The sequence below is a fragment of the Macaca thibetana genome, chromosome 10 (assembly GCF_024542745.1).
Source record: "Macaca thibetana thibetana isolate TM-01 chromosome 10, ASM2454274v1, whole genome shotgun sequence".
Lineage (NCBI taxonomy): Eukaryota > Metazoa > Chordata > Mammalia > Primates > Cercopithecidae > Macaca > Macaca thibetana.
In genome coordinates, this window is record NC_065587.1 from 37,044,322 (window position 1) to 37,062,938 (window position 18,617).

The window sequence follows — 18,617 nt, forward strand, 5'->3', positions numbered from 1 at the left end:
CTGTGGTAGGGCGTTGGGGACTGTGGTAGGGGATGGAGACTGTGGCAAGGGTGGAGACTGTGGCGGGGGTGGGGGACTGTGGCAGGGGTGGGGGACTGTGGTAGGGGGTGGGGGACTGTGGCAGGGATGGAGACGGTGCTAGGGGGTGGAGACGGTGGTAGGGGGTGGAGACTGTGGTAGGGGGTGGAGACTGTGGTAGGGGGTGGAGACAGTGGCGGGGGTGGAGACTGTGGTAGGGGTTGGGGACTGTGGTAGGGGGTGGAGACTGTGGTAGGGGTTGGGGACTCTGGTAGTGGGTGGAGACTGTGTTAGGGGGTGGAGACTGTGTTAGGAGTGGAGACTGTGGTAGGGGGTGGGGACTGTGGTAGGGGTTGGAGACTGTGGTAGGGGGTTGGGGACTGTGGTAGGGGGTTGGGGACTGTGGTAGGGGTGGGGACTGTGGTAGGGGTGGGGACTGTGGTAGGGGGTGGGGGACTGTGGCAGGGGTGGGGGACTGTGGTAGGGGGTTGGGGACTGTGGCAGGGGTGGGGGACTGTGGTAGGGGGTTGGGGACTGTGGTAGGGGGTTGGGGACTGTGATAGGGGGTGGGGGACTGTGGTAGGGGTGGAGACTGTGGTAGGGGGTGGGAGACTGTGGTAGGGGTGGGGAGACTGTGGTAGAGGGTGGGGGACTGTGGCAGGGGTGGGGACTGTGGTAGGGGGTGGAGACTGGTAGGGGGTCGGGGAATGTGGTAGGGGGTGGAGACTGTGGTAGGGGGTGGGAGACTGTGGTGAGGGTGGAGACTGTGGTGAGGGTGGAGACTGTGGTAGGGGGTGGAGACTGTGGTAGGGGGTTGGGGACTGTGGTAGGGGTGGAGACTGTGGTAGGGGGTGGGGACTGTGGTAGGGTGTGGGGTTTGTGATAGGGGTGGAGACTGTGGTAGGGGGTGGAGACTGTGGTAGGGGGTGGGAGACTGTGGCAGGGGTGGTGGGAGACTGTGGCAGGGGTGGGGACTGTGGTAGGGGGTGGAGACTGTGGTAGGGGGTCGGGGACTGTGGTAGGGGGGGGGAGACTGTGGTAGGGGGTGGGAGACTGTGGTGAGGGTGGAGACTGTGGTGAGGGTGGAGACTGTGGTGAGGGTGGAGACTGTGGTAGGGGGTGGAGACTGTGGTAGGGGGTGGGGACAGTGGTAGGGGTGGAGACTGTGGTAGGGGGTGGGGACTGTGGTAGGGGGTGGGGGACTGTGGTAGGGGGTGGAGACTGTGGTAGGGGGTGCGGGACTGTGGTAAGGTGTGGGGGACTGTGGTAGGGGTGGGGGACTGTGGTAGGGGTGGAGACTGTGGTAGGGGGTCGGGGACTGTGGTAGGGGGTGGAGACTGTGGTAGGGGGTGGGAGACTGTGGTGAGGGTGGAGACTGTGGTGAGGGTGGAGACTGTGGTGAGGGTGGAGACTGTGGTAGGGGGTGGGGACTGTGATAGGGGTGGAGACTGTGGTAGGGGGTGGGGACTGTGGTAGGGGGTGGGGGACTGTGATAGGGGTGGAGACTGTGGTAGGGGGTGGAGACTGTGGTAGGGGGTGGGGGACTGTGGTAGGGGGTGGGGGACTGTGGTAGGGGTGGAGACCATGGTAGGGGGTCGGGGACTGTGGTAGGGGGTGAGAGACTGTGGTGAGGGTGGAGACTGTGGTAGGGGGTGGGGACTGTGGTAGGGGGTGGAGACTGTGGTGAGGGTGGAGACTGTGGTAGGGGGTGGGGACTGTGGTAGGGGTTGGGGACTGTGGCGGGGGTTGGCGACTGTGGTAGGGGGTGGAGACTGTGGCGAGGGTGGAGACTGTGGCGGGGGTGGGGGACTGTGGTAGGGGTGGAGACTGTGGTGAGGGTGGAGACTGTGGTAGGGGGTGGGGACTGTGGTAGGGGTTGGGGACTGTGGCAAGGGGTTGGGGACTGTGGTAGGGGGTGGAGACTGTGGCGAGGGTGGAGACTGTGGGGGGGTGGGGGACTGTGGTTGGGGTGGAGACTGTGGTAGGGGGTGGAGACTGTGGTAGGGGGTGGAGACTGTGGCGGGGGTGGAGACTGTGGTAGAGGTTGGGGACTGTGGTAGGGGGTGGAGACTGTGGTAGGGGTTGGGGACTGTGGTAGGGGGTGGAGACTGTGGTAAGGGGTGGAGACTATGGTAAGGGGTGGGGACTGTGGTAGGGGGTGGAGACTGTGGTAGGGGGTGGGAGATTGTGGCAGGGGGTTGGGGACTGTGGTAGGGGGTGGGGGACTGTGGCAGGGATGGAGACGGTGGTAGGGGGTGGAGACGGTGGTAGGGGGTGGAGACTGTGGCAGGGGTGGAGACTGTGGGAGGGGGTGGAGACTGTGGTAGGGGGTGGTGACTGTGTTAGGGGTGGAGACTGTGGTAGGGGGTGGGGACTGTGGTAGGGGGTTGGGGACTGTGGTAGGGGGGGGTGGGGACTGTGGTAGGGGGTTGGGGACTGTGGTAGGGGGTGGGGACTGTGGTAGGGGTGGGGACTGTGGTAGGGGGTGGGGACTGTGGTAGGGGGTTGGGGACTGTGGTAGGGGGTGCGGACTGTGGTAGGGGGTTGGGGACTGTGGTAGGGGGTGGGGACTGTGGTAGGGGTGGGGACTGTGGTAGGGGTTGGGGACTGTGGTAGGGGGTTGGGGACTGTGGCAGGGATGGAGACGGTGGTAGGGGGTGGAGACTGTGGTAGGGGGTGGAGACTGTGGGAGGGGGTGGAGACTGTGGTAGGGGTTGGGGACTGTGGGAGGGGGTGGAGACTGTGGTAGGGGGTGGAGACTGTGTTAGGGGTGGAGACTGTGGTAGGGGGTGGGGACTGTGGTAGGGAGGTGGAGACTGTGATAGGGGTGGGGACTGTGGTAGGGAGGTGGAGACTGTGCTAGGGGGTGGAGACTGTGGTAGGGGTGGGGGACTGTGGTAGGGGTTGGGGGACTGTGGTAGGGGGTGGAGACTGTGGCAGCGGGTTGGGGACTGTGGTAGGGGGTGGAGACTGTGGTAGGGGTTGGGGACTGTGGGGGGGGTGGAGACTGTGGTAGGGGGTGGAGACTGTGTTAGGGGTGGAGACTGTGGTAGGGGTTGGGGACTGTGGTAGGGGTTGGGGACTGTGGTAGGGGGTTGGGGACTGTGGTAGGGGGTTGGGGACTGTGGTAGGGGGTGGGGACTGTGGTAGGGGGTTGGGGACTGTGGTAGGGGGGTGGGGACTGTGGTAGGGGTGGGGACTGTGGTAGGGGGGTGGGGACTGTGGTAGGGGGTTGGGGACTGTGGTAGGGGGTGGGGACTGTGGTAGTGGGTGGAGACTGTGGTAGGGGTGGGGACTGTGGTAGGGAGGTGGAGACTGTGCTAGGGGGTGGAGACTGTGGTAGGGGTGGGGGACTGTGGTAGGGGTTGGGGGACTGTGGTAGGGGGTGGAGACTGTGGCAGCGGGTTGGGGACTGTGGTAGGGGGTGGAGACTGTGGCAGGGGTGGAGACTGTGGTAGGGGGTGGGGACTGGTAGTGGGTGGAGACTGTGGTAGGGGGTTGGGGACTGTGGTAGGGGGTGGAGACTGTGGTAGGGGTGGGGACTGTGGTAGGGGTGGAGACTGTGGTAGGGGTGGAGACTGTGGTAGGGGGTGGAGACTGTCGTAGGGGGTTGGGGACTGTGGTAGGGGGTGGGTGTGGGGGCGCAGGGCTGCTTCCTGCTGAGAGGGCCACTTACCCGGTCGCCCACATCACCTCGGAAGCCCTGGGGGCCTGGAAGGCCGGGTTCTCCCATGCTGCCCTTCTGGCCCTGGGGAAAGAGGTCCTGGCTCATCAGTGCCCATACCCTGTCGGGTCTCACCCGTCTGGGTATGCCGCCCCCTGTGCCAGACCCTTGCCCCAACCTCACCCACCTGGAAGCCTCGGATGCCAGGGGCTCCGGGAGGGCCTTGTGGGCCGAGGGCCCCCTGGAAGACAAATATGAGGTGTGAGCGGATGTCTCAGGTTTCGAGGAGCCCCCAAGAGGTCCCAGGGAGCCTGGCTCGGCCTTCCCCCAGAGCTGGGTGGACACTGGAGCCAGTTCTAAGCCACCTGGCTGGATTGCTGGGGACAGAGGCAGGGCTACCTCCCAGGGCAGTTTAGGGGGTCTCAGAACGCAGGCATGCCCTGGACCCAATTTGTCAGGTCAGACTCGGGGCCAGACACCCATGCCCATGGCTCCCCCGACCAGGGTCCTGTGGCTCGTGCTGTCATCTCAGTCTACAGGGGCACAAGGCTAGGCTCAGCATAGAGGGCTTGAAAACAGGGCAGCTCCGGCCTGGCCTGGACCATCTCCCAGTGGGCGAGGGACAAGAAGGCAGGGCCCCACACCTCCCAGCATCCTCGGCTTTTGTGAGCCTGGCTCATCAAGGCAACCAAATGCCACCCCGGCCTGCTCAGAAACTGGGCCCACGTGCCAATGGCTCAGTGCTAACCCCTGACCCAAGACCACATCCCTGCACTCACCGCTGAGCCCCGGTGGCCAGCCTCACCACGCTCCCCAGGCATGCCAGCATCTCCCTACAGGGAAGGGAAGGAGGGTGTGAGGGCAGGGCCTGCACACATGCGAGATGGGGTGGGGTCTGGGGCGCCGCAGATACTCACAGGGACGCCTGGCTCTCCTGAGGGGCCAGCCTCACCCAGCTCCCCAGCTCTGCCCTGCAGAGAAAGGAAAGCTATGAGTGCCTGCCTACACCTGCATCTGGGCCGGGTCACTGGCCTCCCGGCCCCTCGCCTCCCGGCCTCTCGCCTCCCATCCCCTCGCCTCCCTTTGCAGAGAGAAAGCGGCTGCAGCCACATACCCTTTCTCCCTTCTCGCCTTTGGACCCTGCTCGTCCGGGGAGGCCCTGCCAGGAGAGAGCTTGAGGTCAGGCCTGCCGGTCACGGCAATGTGTACACAGGCAGGGTGCAGGGGCCAGAGTGAGTGCACCCAAAGGGCAGGGCTGACTTCTCCCAGCCTTGTCGACCTTACGTGCGGCTTTGAGAGCTTCCCTGGCCTTGGATGCAGGAGCCCCTACTCCGGGCCCCTGGGGGTGATGACCGCACGGCATCCAGGGATGGCCATACACGTGTTCACACATGTCCCACGTACATATGAATAAGCACACATATGCACACACACAGGCAACCCACCGGGCACAGCACCCACTGGGAGCCAGGGGTTGTGCCAGGCCCTGATGGACACAGGCCCCAGAACCCCTCACAGGGAGCCAGCCCTACAGCGACCAACCCACCCAGCCCGACAGGGGCCCCAGGGCAGGCAGAAGCTGTGGCGCCCCAGGCTGGCCCCACCCACCAGGCACTCACCGGCAGCCCGTTGGGGCCCTTCTCTCCCGGAGCACCGCTGCGACCAGCCTCTCCCTGTGAGGACAGAGATTGGGGTGGGGAAGGGGAGGCTGAGGCCTCAGAAGGCTGAACTCCCCTCCAGCCCCTCCCTCTCATCACACCCTGAGCCCCATGCCAACCTTCTGGCCATCGAGTCCTGGCACACCATTCTGGCCGTCCTTGCCCGGCATGCCCTGGGGACAAGGGATGCGTAAGGCCCGTTGGGCAGGCGGCCCCCGCTCCCTTCCTCTACAGTCCCGCCCTGGGGGCAGCCTCCTTCCCCATCAACCTAAAACTGTGTCTGCCCCCAAACCCTGGCAGTTGTCTGGTTTCATGATCGAGGTGGCCTGTGGCAACCAGTGCTGCCTCGGTGACCACACAGGTGAGGGGTGCGGTGGGTGGCAGAGGTGGTGCTGAAGCCGCGCGGACGCCCGAGGCCTTGTCCACGAGGCACATCATGGTGCCCTAAGGGAAGTTCGGTTCTGGCCCATTTTACGGGGGGAAAACTGAGGCTTGGGAGCCAGGACTCAGGCCAGGCCTGCCTCGTCCACCCTGGACTGGTTTTGGAATCAGGACACAGCCAAGTGCTGGGTGTCCCAAGAGAGGGCACCGCTCCAGGGGCAGAGGCAACACGAGGGGCTGGACGGGAGCTCCAGTCTGGGCTGAGGGTGGGCACACAGCAGGAAGGAAGGTGCCTGCACGGGTGCCTGGGACCCCAGGAGTGGCCACCTCTGCCCAGCGGTGCTGCCCACCCACCCTTACTTCCCGTGTCCTCCATGCAGGCAAACCCAGCCTGAGGCCCCTACTCCTGCACACTCGTGAGGCTCTGGGCAAAAGAGAAATGTGCAGGGCAGTGGGGCTGTTCAACCGTTAACCCGGATTTCAAGATGGCCACAGCAGAGGGCACTGAGCTCCAGCTCTTCTGAATGCGGCCTCTGCCTGTACGTGGCCAGCACCCAGGGGAGGAGCATTCTCGGGGGAGTAGCCACGTGCACTCACCGGCTCCCCACTTGGCCCGGCCACTCCGGGGATTCCCTTGGGACCAGGTCTGCCCTAGAGGACACACAAGTGACAGAGGCAGTGGCAGTCTCTTCCCAGATGGCCTCACGCATTCCCCGGCCAGCTGCTCGGGGACACCAACGAGCTGTGGAGGGCAGTGGCAGGGGCCACCCCCGACCACCACCCTGGGGCCTGTGGGTGCTCGGAGAAAACTGTGTTTGGATCCACGGGTGCTGCAGCATGGCACGGTGGCTCCCTGCGGCTCCGGCTTCGAGGGCTCGGTCGAGGGAGGTGTGGAGGCTGACCAGTCTGGGGACGGTCACTTCAGTTCCACTCCTGGAACGCTTGACTGTCTCTGGACTTTCCTTATGTTCACTTGCTCAACCCGAGAGCCGTTTCTCTGGGGCAGGATCCAAGCCCTGGAACCCGGTCCCTCTACCTGGCCCGCTGGCCGCTCTGCAGGGGCCACAGAGCTCCCATGTGGCTCTGGGAGAACAGCTGGGGCCAGGGAGAGAGCTGGGGCCCTCCAGGGCCAGGCTCACCCCCACACACCCCCAGGCCCAACCAGGGTGGCCCCTCACAGTCTCACTCCCAAGTGTGTCCCCCTCCCCAGCACGAGTCAGGAGGGAAATTGGGTTCTTCCACATAAGGACCCAGGGAACCAAGTTCCCTCTCACTTACGAGGTCACCCTTGGGGCCACGGAATCCTTCTGGGCCCCTGTCGCCTCGGTCACCCTGGAAATAATAAGGTGGGACAAGGACAGAGTTAACACCACGGAGATGGTCAGAGAGTGGCAGGGGACAGCCCTCCAGGAGTGGTCAGAGATGGCCGGAGGTGCCACAGGGACAATGGTGACCTCTCGTTCCACGTCCAGAACCAGAAAGGAGGCGAATGTCCCACGAAGAATGGATTCCATTGGTAAGCACCCCCTACTCATGCCACAAGCCCTCCCAGGGTGTCCAGGGAACAGCTCAGCCACAGAAGGGGGGCCCCAGTGGGGCTGGGGGCATCTGAGAGGAGCAGAGGGAAAGGGGAGAGAGGCCACGAGGCATGGGACCCACCGTCCACTGACACACGTACCGCTTTCCCAGGCGCTCCTGGGATCCCAGGTGGCCCTCGGAACCCGATGGGACCCTGCAGAGAGAGGGGATCTGGGGTCCTATTGTCTGAGGCCTGGCTGGCATCCCCCCAGTGCTCCCTCAGGGGAGGCCCAGACACAAGCAGCCCTTCCTCTAGGGCTCCCCAGCAAGTTCCCCCAAGATGCCACCTGGTCGTCTCCAAATCCCTCCTGCCCCTTGCTCTGGCCTAAGCCACAACAGCCCTCACAGCAGCCTGGGACCGCGTGTGGGTGTCAGCGAGCAGTTCATCAGCCCTCACCCAGGCACACGCAAGAACAGCCCCCACAGCAGCCTGGGACCACGTGTGGGTGTCCGTGATCGCTGACTGTCAGCCCAGGCACACGCGAGAACAGGGGCCCAGAGCACACGCGAGAACTGGGGCCCAGAGCAAGGCGTGCACCACAGCGGCGACGGCCAGAGCCGGAGTGACGGCTGCTTCACAGCGTCACTCACGGGGCCCATCTGAAGTCTGGAGATGTGGACAACCAGGCCCCCAGCCACCTGGCCGGCCCCCACTAGGGGCTGCAGGACTTACCCTGTCCCCAGGGGGTCCGAGTGGCCCTGGCAGTCCTTGTAATCCCCGCGGGCCCTGCGGGAGAGAGGCACAGATGCAGAGACTAGGGCTTCACCTCTACCCCGGGGAGCACGCAGGGCCTCGGCCCTCAGGGTACCCCTGGGAGCCCTGGTGTCTTCCATGAGCCCTCAGCCTCAGCTCAGGTCCCCCAGAGGTAGGGGGCACCAGCCTTGAGATCAGCAGCCTTGGCAGAGGTGAGACCCCCAGCCAGGTCGCGCTCCTGTGCCTGGGTATTGGCCAAACACTCCCCAGCCCGAGACGGCCCCCTCGGGGGTAGACACGTGCAGGGCTGAGTTCTCATCCCACCATCCTTACCCCTTCCTAGCCTCACCTGCAGCCCTACGCTGCCCGGGAGGCCGGCGGGCCCAGGGGGGCCAGGGTCGCCCTGAAACAGAGGGGACAGGGTGGTCAGCGGCCCAGTCTGGCTCTCCTTGCACCGTTCAGTGCCTCCAGTCACCCTACTCAAGTCCAAGCAGCTGGGGGCGTTGCCCCCTTCACAGCTGGGCCTTGGAGGCTCTGCGAAGGGGTCACTTGCACACAGCTCCAGAGCAGTCCTGCGAGTCTCGGTGGCCTCGCCCTGGGGGGGCTGGGTCCGTGGTCACTGTTCCCATAAGACCCTTCAGCCCTGTCCAGGCCCCTCCTCATGGCCAAGCAGGGACCCCTCTGATGTGCACCTGGGTGTCCTTATCTGATCACTCCAGCCATGCTAATGGCCATCCCAGACCCGGTCCCCCGGCCTGCAGGTGACGATGGACACCCTCCATGGACAGCAGCCACAGGTGAGGGGAGGCTACAGGCTAAAGCCAGTCATCCTCACAGACGCTCCTTGCCCAGCCACAGACACAAACCAGGGAGAGCTTCCACAGCCAGGCCAGGCAGGCGGGATCTGTCCAGGGACCCTGCCCAAATCACGCAGCTCTGGCCAGCCAGGCCCCCAGAAGAAGGGCACAGCAGGTGCCAGCTCAGCCACACCCATGAGACAGCCCCTCCCTCCCGCCCGAGCCCAGCCCCCAGCCCCCAGCCCCTCCCCAGCTGCTGTGCAGCAGCTTTACCTTCTCGCCGTCCTTGCCGACTTCCCCCTGCTCGCCTTTGTAGCCAGTGGGTCCCTGAAAGCAAACATGGGGTCACTGTCCCCTCCGACCCCCCAACACCCTCTCCCTGGCAACACTGAAGTGAGGCCTGCAGGGTCAGTCAGCCCAGGGCCCGCCACACGGCAGTACAGGACTGCGGGCCTGGGCCCTCACGGGGAAACCGAGGCCTGAGAGGCGCTGGGACCCACCTGAGGGCGCTCTGCGGTCAGAAGCGGGCCAGGGCTGGGGGGGTGGGGGCTTGAGCCTAGCTCTCCCCCACAGTCTCTCTGACGCCCATTACCAGTCCCAGCCTGGCCGCATCAGCTTGTCACTGGGGTGTTGAAGGCGGGACAGGGAGGCTGGACTGGCTTTCTTCCTGGGGCAACCCTGGAACCAGGGCCCGGCTTTCCGGACCTGCCACCCCCACAGCCCCACGGGAGCCCGGCCACCTCCTGCCCAGCATAGGGCAGTGCTTGGGTCCCAGTGACTCACCTTGAACCCCGGCATTCCAGGGGGCCCTGGGGGACCTGGGGGGCAGATACTTGGGCACTGTCGGAAAACAGAGCGGTCAGACCCCTCCCAGCCAAACAGAGCAGGACCCTCTGACGCAGAGGTCAGCACCCACGGGACCCCAGGAGGCCACTCCGCACGGGTGATGGGACCCCAGGAGGCCACTCCGCCCCGGTGATGGGACCCCAGGAGGCCACTCCGCACGGGTGACGGGACCCCAGGAGGCCACTCCGCCCCGGTGATGGGACCCCAGGAGGCCACTCCGCACGGGTGATGGGACCCCAGGAGGCCACTCCGCCCCGGTGATGGGACCCCAGGAGGCCACTCCGCACGGGTGACGGGACCCCAGGAGGCCACTCCGCACGGGTGACGGGACCCCAGGAGGCCACTCCGCACGGGTGACGGGACCCCAGGAGGCCACTCCGCACGGGTGATGGGACCCCAGGAGGCCACTCCGCCCCGGTGATGGGACCCCAGGAGGCCACTCCGCACCGGTGACGGGACCCCAGGAGGCCACTCCGCACGGGTGATGGGACCCCAGGAGGCCACTCCGCACGGGTGATGGGACCCCAGGAGGCCACTCCGCACAGGTGATGGCACCAGGACAGGACACAGACAGGGTCTCCTTCAGCACTGGCCAAGCACAGCGGAGGCTGCATAGAGCAGCCGGCTCGGATTTCTCAGCCCCACGGCAGACACTGGGTTTCAAAGCAACCATTCAGCACAGCACGGGCAGCTGGCTCTGCAGGGGGCCTTGCAGCAGCCTTAGGTCGGGGCCGTCCTCAGCACAGGAACGTGCTTAGCACGGGGCTTTTAGGAGGGACACCGTGAGCCCAGGCAACAGGCCTGATGCTCAGGAAACCCAGGGCTGCTTCTAGATTATCCCACAGCTGCAATGGGCAGGCTGGGCCAAGGGTTCAGACCCGTATCTTCAGCCCCCGCCCCACTCATCCCATGGTCAGGGGCCTAATCACACACCACATTCTGGAAGGTTCCCTAAAGCCTCCCTTCTGAGACACAGGCTGGCCAGGCATCCGGGCCCCGGGGTGGGGTGAGGAGAGAGGCTGGTAGACAGCCACCGGTGGCCAGGTCGGAGTAGGCCGAGCTTTTCCCTTCAAAACTATCAAACGTCTCTATGGAAACGAGTCACTGACTGCCACCGCAGACGGCCAAACAGAGGAGAGATGGATCCGTGGCCTCCCAAGCCCATTTTCTTTCCTCTTCTTTTTTTTTTTTTTTTTTTTTTTTTTTTTTTTTGAGACGGGTTAGCTTGGTTGCTCAGGCTGGAGTGCAGTGGCTTGATCACAGCACACTGCAACCTCTGCCTCCTGGGCTCAAGTGATCCTCCCACCACAGCCACCTAAATAGCTAGGACAACAGGCATGCCACCACATCTGGCTACTTTAAAAATTTTTTGTAGACACAAAGATCTCACTATGTTGCACAGGCTGGTCTCAAACTCCTGAGCTGAAGTAATCCTCCCGTCTTAGCCTCCCAAAGTGCTGGGATTACAGGCGTAAGCCACTGTGCCTAGCCTGAGCCTGTTTTCTTTTCGGGTGACTGACATGGCTCAAAGATCAAGATAAAAGTGGGCCCCAGACTCCAGTCCCGAATGCAGCGAGGGACTATTCTGTCGCCATCTGTGGCCAAAGGTGCCCTCTGCGGATGACGCAGGGGAGCTCGATGACTCCGTGACATGATTGTGATTCATTACATTTGCACAGCTCCACGCCCTGGTGGCTTCGTGAGGGACAGTGCAGGTCTAGGCGGTGGCGAGGAGGGCAGGAAGCGGGGAAGCGGGAGGGGGAGGTCCCAGCCAGGCTGTCTGCCAGGTTGTGTCTGAGCTGTCTGCACTGAGCTCCCGTCCCCAGGGAGTGCTCGGGCCCTGCCTTCTTGCCAGGATGGACGAGTCCCTCTCCAGGCCAGACCCCGCCCCCCAAGGTAGGCATCTCCCAGCACCCTTCACATATGGCTGCAAGTGCCTACCTGAAGGTCAGTGGCACCTTCAGGGAGGACTCCTGGGTGTCCCTAAGATACAAAGAGACAGCTGACATTCTCCTGCCCTCCCCGTCCACCTGCACCCACCCAACCCACCCACCCACTCTCTGACAGACCACGACCTTCCCCATCCACCAGGGGACTTGGAGACCGTTCATCCCGTCCCCCAAGTGGCCAGTGCTGGGTGCTGCTGGCCCACCCACAGGGCATGTGACAATGACAGAATCCACCTGTCCTTGGGACAGAGTGGCCTTGGGGACCTGAGCCCTGATCATCCCCAAGTTGGCTGGCCTAGCCACAGCCACTGCCCCCACCACTGACTGTTCCTAGGAGTGGCCAAGTTAGGGTTAGGAGATCTCGGAGGGCATGGAGCCTGGGGAGGGGGAAGGGGGAAGGGGGGGAAGGGGGAAGGGGGAGGGCCCAACCCGGTGCCCTAGTCCATGCCCAGCACTTCTTAGAGCCTCTGCCCAGTACTTACAGGGGGTCCGGGAGGTCCCGGGGGGCCAGGGAGGCCGGGGAGTCCAGACGGTCCCTGGGGAGGGGGTATGTCTTAGAGTGGTATGACTTAGAGTGGGATCAGCCCCCACCTAAGTGAGGTGCCCGGCTTCTCCCAGGGAGGTGGACACGCCCAGCTCCCGCCAGCCCCCACTCCCACGGCCTCTGCTGGTGTCTGCGTCCTGGGGTCGGGTCTGGATCATTGGCCAGGGCTTCTACCAATACCTACCAAGGTAGGGGTGGGGGAGAAAGGGAAAGGGGAGAGGGGAAGAGGGTCCCTGGCTGTTGAGTCTGGGGGTGGAGGCCACAGGTGAGCACACTCTAAGAGGGTCTGGGACAGCCACTCACCGGGGGGCCGCGGAGGCCGATCCCACCTGGGGGGCCGCTCACTCCTGCCTCTCCCTGGAGGGAGGTAAAGAGAGGTGAGGAGGTCCGCACCCGGGCGCCCCGAGGATCCCCACCCAGGGTCGGTGTGCCGCCTCCGAAGGGAGGGGGGCTCCAGGTATGGGGTGGTCAGATCACTGCCCCTGAGAAGCCCCACACCCAGGCACGGTTTGGGACATCCCAGCCTGGCAGGCTCTGGGTACTTGCACACTTGCTCAGGGCCCCAAGGGTTGTCAGTACTCACGGGGGGTCCAGGGAGGCCTTTGCCCTGCAAAGCCAAACATGGGGTCAGAGCCTGCTGGGCACAAGATGGGCTGCGCCTCACCCCTCCCTAAGATGGTTCAGGTGGGTCCCGGGGAAAGGGCGGTTCCAAGCATGGGCATCTGGTCCCAGCCCAGAGAGGGCTCCAAGACCCTGTTCAGGCACCAGCCTCTGGAGAGGCTGCAGAGGGGTGGCAGAGGAGAGGGCCAGGGATGGCCCCTGCGATTCCTGGATGCCATTTAGACCAGACTCTCCAGTTCCCCAAACTCCATGGAGAGGAGAGGACCACACTCCATACTCACCCCCAGCCCGGGCGGCCCCGGGGGTCCCAGACTTCCCTGTGGGAGGAAAGCAGGCGTCTAGGTTGGGCTGGGCCTCTATTTGCAAACCCAATCCCCTCCCGCTGAAGTGTGACCCACAACTCCAGCTCCCAGGGCAACAGGGTCCAAGTCCCCACTCCACAGAGGGGCAGGGCCTCTAAGCCCTCGACCTGGAGGGTCTTTGCCGTCCTGGGGAGCTGCCGGAGACAGATGGCACCAGAGTCCCAGTGCCTGCTACAGAAAGGCGAAGGCACGACCTGGGGCAGGTCTGAGATGCACAGAAGTGACCCCAGGTGCCTGTCTCCACCAGGAAGCCCTCCCGATAACCCACCCACGGAGCCTGCTGAATCCTCAGCCCCCGCCCACGTCAGCAAGTCCCCAGAGCCTTGGGCAGCCAGGTCCCGTCTGCTCTCCAAACTCTGGGCCCTGTCTGGGCCCTGCTGCTTGAAATGTCTCATTCCCTGGACGGCTCACACGGGCCCTGCTCTGAGGCTGGAGGGCCCTCCTGAAAGCCTGGAGACGAGCCCACCCCACACCCCCGGGCACCACGGACTCGGCCGCCAGCAGCTACTGTTTCCCTCCTGTTTTCAGCTCAGAATCCGCCTCACGCCTGACAAGCTCCCAAGGGGCCCACGGGCAGGGCTGTGTCCTTGTGTCCCCAGCCCAGCCTTCCTGCCCTCTGTGATGCTTTGAGTCTGGGGTCAGTGGCACCCGGTTGGCTGACTGCCACGTCTTATGAGGGCCGAAGAGAGAATGCTGGTTTCGGTTTTGTACTCAGAAGCCACGAGGGGAGAAAGGCACCCTTGGGTGGTGGCGCCGCTCAGTTAGGGTAAAGGATTCAGTGTCCAGCAGGCAGGCACAGGGGACTCTGCAGGCTGCGTGCCCGGGGTCCCTGGTAGTGGTCCGCCTGGTGGTGGTCCGCCCAGGGCCCTGGGGAGGAGGCACCTGGGGTGGGTTCCCCCAAACCATCCCTCTTCTCCCTGCCATGGTCTGGATACCAGGACAACTCTGACCATATGTGGGGGTGGGGCAGGCAGGCAGGCACAGGGGACTGGCCACGTGGCACCCTGCCCTTCTGCCCCTCCACCCCAGGCACGGGCAGGGCAGCTGTCCTTGGAACTACCAGCTCCTTGGCCTTGTGGACACAGAACAGCCAAAGGTGGCCGGGGGACTTCACTTCTGAACTGAAGCCACTGGGTTTGGCGCAGGCACTTACCCGTTCCCCAGGGGCACCCTTGGGTCCAGGGGGTCCATCTCGCCCAGTCAGACCCTGGGGAAAGAGGCAGAGGGTGAGTTTGAGGGGCCACATGGGAAGCACATGCCACTCCCAGGCAAAAATGGAAGCACGGACCCTTCCCTTGGTGAGTCCAGAGAGGCACAGAAGACCCTCAGGCTGGCAGCCTCCGCTCTTGGCCCTGTCCATTGTCTACCTGCTGTGCCCAGAGGGTCTGGGAGGAGGGGGGCAGCCAGCAGGAAGCCAGCAACGGAGGCGCCTGCTGTAGTCAGGCCTCGGGGACCAACCCAGTAGGACTGGACAGCTCGCTTCTCAGGCCTGGCTTCCCGAATAAAGCTCCAGTGGCCCTGGGGCCAGGCCTGGAGCCCATGACGACTGAGCGAGGCCAGCCTGGGGCTCACAGGGGCCCGGGCAGCAGTGGGCAGAGGGGCCTGACAATGGGCACTCGTTCCTGGACAAGAGAAGGCTGGCGGGACTTCCGACTCCACTGGGCTGGCTCTGTCCTCTGCCAGATGCTAGTGGCGTCTGGGACGAAGGCCAAAGGACCCCTGTTGGGGACTTCCGGAGACTTCTCTCAGGACTGGGCTTCCCGCCTGAGCAGGCCCAGCTGGACAACAGCAATTAAGGCTGGACTCCTCCAGAGCCTTGGAGCGAGGAGCGGGGCATGGCGGGAGGGGCAGGCGCACTCACGTCCACACCCGGCAGTCCCGGCAGCCCGGCCTCTCCTGATTTCCCCGGCTTTCCTGGGGCCCCCTTTGGTCCCTGTGCAGGAGGAAAGGGCAGAGATGTGAGGGCGGGGTCTGGCTCCGAGCCCAGGCCTTCAGCAAGGAAGCAAAATGCTTTCCAATTCCCCCCCACCTGGGTCCTCCCTGCCGTCTGGTAGACCCAGCTCAGCTGGGGCATGCGTGTCCTGCTTGCCCACACCTTGCTGGCCCAGGAAGGCTGCCTGCCTCATCCCTCAGTGGCATCTGTAAGATCTTCATCTGGTTACCTCAGCCTCCCTGGCTAAGGGCCAGCAGGCATCTCTGTTGGACCCCCAGTGGGCCAGACAGGACTCTGAGCCCCAGGACCCTCAATCCCTGGGGCTGGAGAAGGTGGGAGGGCTCCGTGCGACCTTGGGCCTGGGGCACCTGAAGGGCTGTACCAGCCCCGGCCCTGGCCTGCCTGGCACTGGTCCAAAGAAAGCTCAAAGTCAGGCCCTGCCCAGAACATGCAGAGGCTGAGCCCACACACTCCCCTCCCGCCCCCCTGGCTCCAGGCCTGCTCTGGGCCCTCTGAGGCCTCCCCTTAGGAAACCCGGGCTCCAGCAGGATGCGGCAGGACATCAATGACCCCTCTGTTCCGAGTCCCCTCTTTCTCTCCAGACTAGAAAAAGGTTGTCTCCCCAGCCAGGGACACTCACCGGGGGCCCAGGCAGACCTGGAGGTCCAGTTTCGCCCTGTGAGGAAAGATACCCACATGTAACCCTGAAAATCAGAGGTCCCCCAAGAACCCCGCCTCAGGGAAAAGAGCAGCACTGGCCTCCAATTCAGCCCTGGAGGCCCAGCTCAAGCAGACAAAAGGCGTCCCTGAGCCTCCGATCCATACCTAGGGGGCACCCTCCCATGTGTGGGGCAGCAACAGGCAAAGGGGTGACCTGGAGAGAGGGGCTCAGTGCTTGCAGCCACAGGGCATTTGGGAACCACTTTGCAGGCGTGGGGACGCAACTCCCAGGAGTGATGGGAATGCATCAGTAATCCCCTCCCTCCATGGCCTGGGGCTTTAGGAAGAAGGCCTGGGGGCTGGGAGGCCTCTCTGTTCCATCTGCTGCGAAGGGCAGCTTCCCCACAGTCTCCAGGAAGATCCCCCAGCTCCCCACCCTGTTGACGACCACCCGGTCTTTAACTGAGATGTCAAGACCAGGCTTCAGGTGGGAGCCCTGGGGTCCAGGTATCTGGCCCAGGAGGAGCCTAGGGAGGCCAGGGCCGTGGGCCATGGGGGTTCAGGTCCATATGCCTGTCCTGAGCACAGCCCTGTGGCCGGGGAAGGAGGCTGTGGCCATTGAGGCCGAGCTGGGCGGGGGGCAGAGGGTGGGTCACGGGGGGCTCTTGGTGCAGCCCTCCACAGCCCTCCATGGGGAACCACACAGCGAGCACAGGCCCTGAGGGGACCCCCGCCCCGGTGGTGGTCACATGGGGAGGTTCACCCCAGACGGTCCCTCCGAGAGACACACAGCTGTAGAATTTCAGCTGCCCCTCCTGCTGCTTGGTGCACACCAGGCCTGAGATACCCGTGAGGGACATCATCTCTGGGACCGAGTCGGCCCCTGAGCCCCCTCCATGGCTGGCTCCAGAGCCCAGCAACCTCCAATAAGACCCCCGGCTCCCATCCACCCGAGGGACGTGCCCCTCCCCACTTCAGCCCCAGGGGCCAGAACCCAGAACACAGGGGACCCAGAGCCACACAGCTCAGTGCCAGCATTCTGGGTCGGGGGCCACCACGTGACACCCTCCACCCCTACCCACCAGCAATCCCCGCAGGGCCAGCTCCATCCCGTGAAGGCTATGGCTGCCCCCTGATGTCACCCTGGCTCTGGGAGGTGGGGCCTGGTTTTCTATCAGGCTGGGGAGCTCAGGGAGGTGGGGGCCAGAGTCAGAACCCCAGAGCGCTCGGGGCCCTCCCCACCCCCAAACTCACGTCAATGCCGTCCTGGCCGGGCTTCCCCGGCGGCCCTGGGGGGCCTGGAGGGCCTGGGAGTCCCACTTTCTGAAACGGAGAAAACTCATTAAGGAGCGCAGGTGCCGCGGTGGGCCTGACCCGGCGTTCCCTCCTCCCGGGTCCCGAGCGGCTCCGGGGCCTGCTCTCCTCCGTGAGCCCCAAAGCCTCAGGCGGAGCCAGGCGCCCCCGGGCAGTGTGTCCCCCGCCTCCCTCGGGCCGCGGGAACAAAGGCCTCCTTGTGCTCTCAGCAGAGGCGGCGGCGCCGGCCGACCAGGGCCAGCAAGGACCCATCAAGGACGCGGTCGGTCGAGGCTCATCCCGAGGCTCTGGCGACTCCGCGCCCCGACGGCAACACGGGCTGGGGGCGTCGAGGCTGCGCCGGGCACCCCGGAGTGGCGGGTTCGGGGCTGGGGCCGTCCCTGGGCCGCGCGGCTCCACGTCCAGCGTCAGAGCCCGGAGCTCGCGCTCACCTGCGCCCCGGCGGCCGCCAGGAGCTCCCCGAGCAGGAGCAGGAGCAGCAGCGGGACGAGCGCGGGCGGCCGGGCCATGGCTGCGCGGAGTCTGAACTGCGGCGGCGTCGGGGCTGGCAGCGGGCGGGCGGGCGGGCGGGGCGCGAGGTGGGCGGCCCCTTCCCCTTCCCCTTCCCCGCCCCCGCCTGCACAAGCCCCCCATTCAGCCGGGCCCACCTGGCGGGGGGGCTTCTACCCGCCCCGCCGCAGCCCAGCCCGCCAGGGTGAAAAAAAAAAAAAAAAGGCGCCGGGCGGCGGCGCGTTCTCTCCGGCCGCGAGTTAAAATTATCCTGGGACTGACGCGTTGCACACACGCAGCTTTGAGCAAGAGAGAAAGACGCTCTTTTCTCCCCTTGCTCTTCAACCCAAGTGTGGGGGAGGAAGCCTGCGGCGCTGAAGGGCTCCCTTCAGGAAGGGGCAGGGGGGACCTGCGAGTTTCCGAAGCCGCAGACCCCTCTCCAGGCGCTGGAGCGGACCCAGGCGGCCCAAGGCCCAGGAAGACCCGGGGGAGGGTGAATCCTCGGTACCAGGGCCGGGTCAGTGCCCACTGCAGCCCTGGTTCCTGCTCTGGGGTCGCTGTCCAGGGCTGCCTGCTGGGCTGGGAGCACCCCCACCGCGGCCCGTCACCCGTGGACCTGGACAGGCCGGGTGGTCAGGCCACGTCAGCTGCCACTGGCTAAGACAAGACTCCAACCCCAGACTCCCCGGAGCGAGCGCAGAACGATGACCCTGGCCCAGGGGAAGGATGCCTCCCCCAAATCCCCGGCCTGAAGGAACTGTGTCCTGAGCAGGAACCTGAAGGCGGTGCTGGCCATGTCCATCTCCCACAAGCTCGGGGGTCGCCAAGCCTGGCCAAGGTCTGTCTCAGGCTGCCAGGGCAGTCGCTGCCCTAGGGGACTCAAACGCTCCGGTTGCCTGTAGGGTCAATGAAGGCGCAGAATGGCAGTCCCTCCCCCAGGAGTCTTGAGAATTCCCCGAGAAAGGCTGCCCTGGGGGTTGTAGGAGGCTGCAGGAGCTTCCGTTGGGCAGGTGGGGACTCATGACTGTTGCCATGCTGTGAGTTAGCAAGGGCAGGAGGGGATGAGAGGGGAGTGAGCGCAAAACAGCTCAGCAGGAGTGCGGCACTCC

The 18,617-nt window shown here is 64.8% G+C and overlaps 1 protein-coding gene across 1 annotated transcript in view; it reads right to left on the reverse strand.

Moving 5' to 3' along the window:
* COL9A3 (collagen type IX alpha 3 chain) overlaps nt 1–17,652 on the reverse strand; it is a 32,833-nt gene extending 15,181 nt beyond the window's left edge. Inside the window, exons 1-23 of the mRNA XM_050806927.1 lie at nt 16,960–17,652; nt 15,686–15,721; nt 14,974–15,045; nt 14,266–14,319; nt 13,032–13,067; nt 12,713–12,736; nt 12,433–12,486; nt 12,068–12,121; nt 11,578–11,619; nt 9,574–9,630; nt 9,064–9,117; nt 8,343–8,396; nt 7,973–8,026; nt 7,400–7,453; nt 7,000–7,053; nt 6,319–6,372; nt 5,460–5,513; nt 5,302–5,355; nt 4,797–4,841; nt 4,600–4,653; nt 4,462–4,515; nt 3,870–3,923; nt 3,695–3,766 (exon numbers count right to left, since the gene is read on the reverse strand). Of these exons, the coding sequence (XP_050662884.1) occupies nt 3,695–3,766; nt 3,870–3,923; nt 4,462–4,515; nt 4,600–4,653; nt 4,797–4,841; nt 5,302–5,355; nt 5,460–5,513; nt 6,319–6,372; nt 7,000–7,053; nt 7,400–7,453; nt 7,973–8,026; nt 8,343–8,396; nt 9,064–9,117; nt 9,574–9,630; nt 11,578–11,619; nt 12,068–12,121; nt 12,433–12,486; nt 12,713–12,736; nt 13,032–13,067; nt 14,266–14,319; nt 14,974–15,045; nt 15,686–15,721; nt 16,960–17,652 (1,833 nt within the window). The remainder of the gene's footprint in view (nt 1–3,694; nt 3,767–3,869; nt 3,924–4,461; nt 4,516–4,599; nt 4,654–4,796; nt 4,842–5,301; nt 5,356–5,459; nt 5,514–6,318; nt 6,373–6,999; nt 7,054–7,399; nt 7,454–7,972; nt 8,027–8,342; nt 8,397–9,063; nt 9,118–9,573; nt 9,631–11,577; nt 11,620–12,067; nt 12,122–12,432; nt 12,487–12,712; nt 12,737–13,031; nt 13,068–14,265; nt 14,320–14,973; nt 15,046–15,685; nt 15,722–16,959) is intronic.
* Between the last annotated feature and the right edge of the window lie 965 nt (nt 17,653–18,617).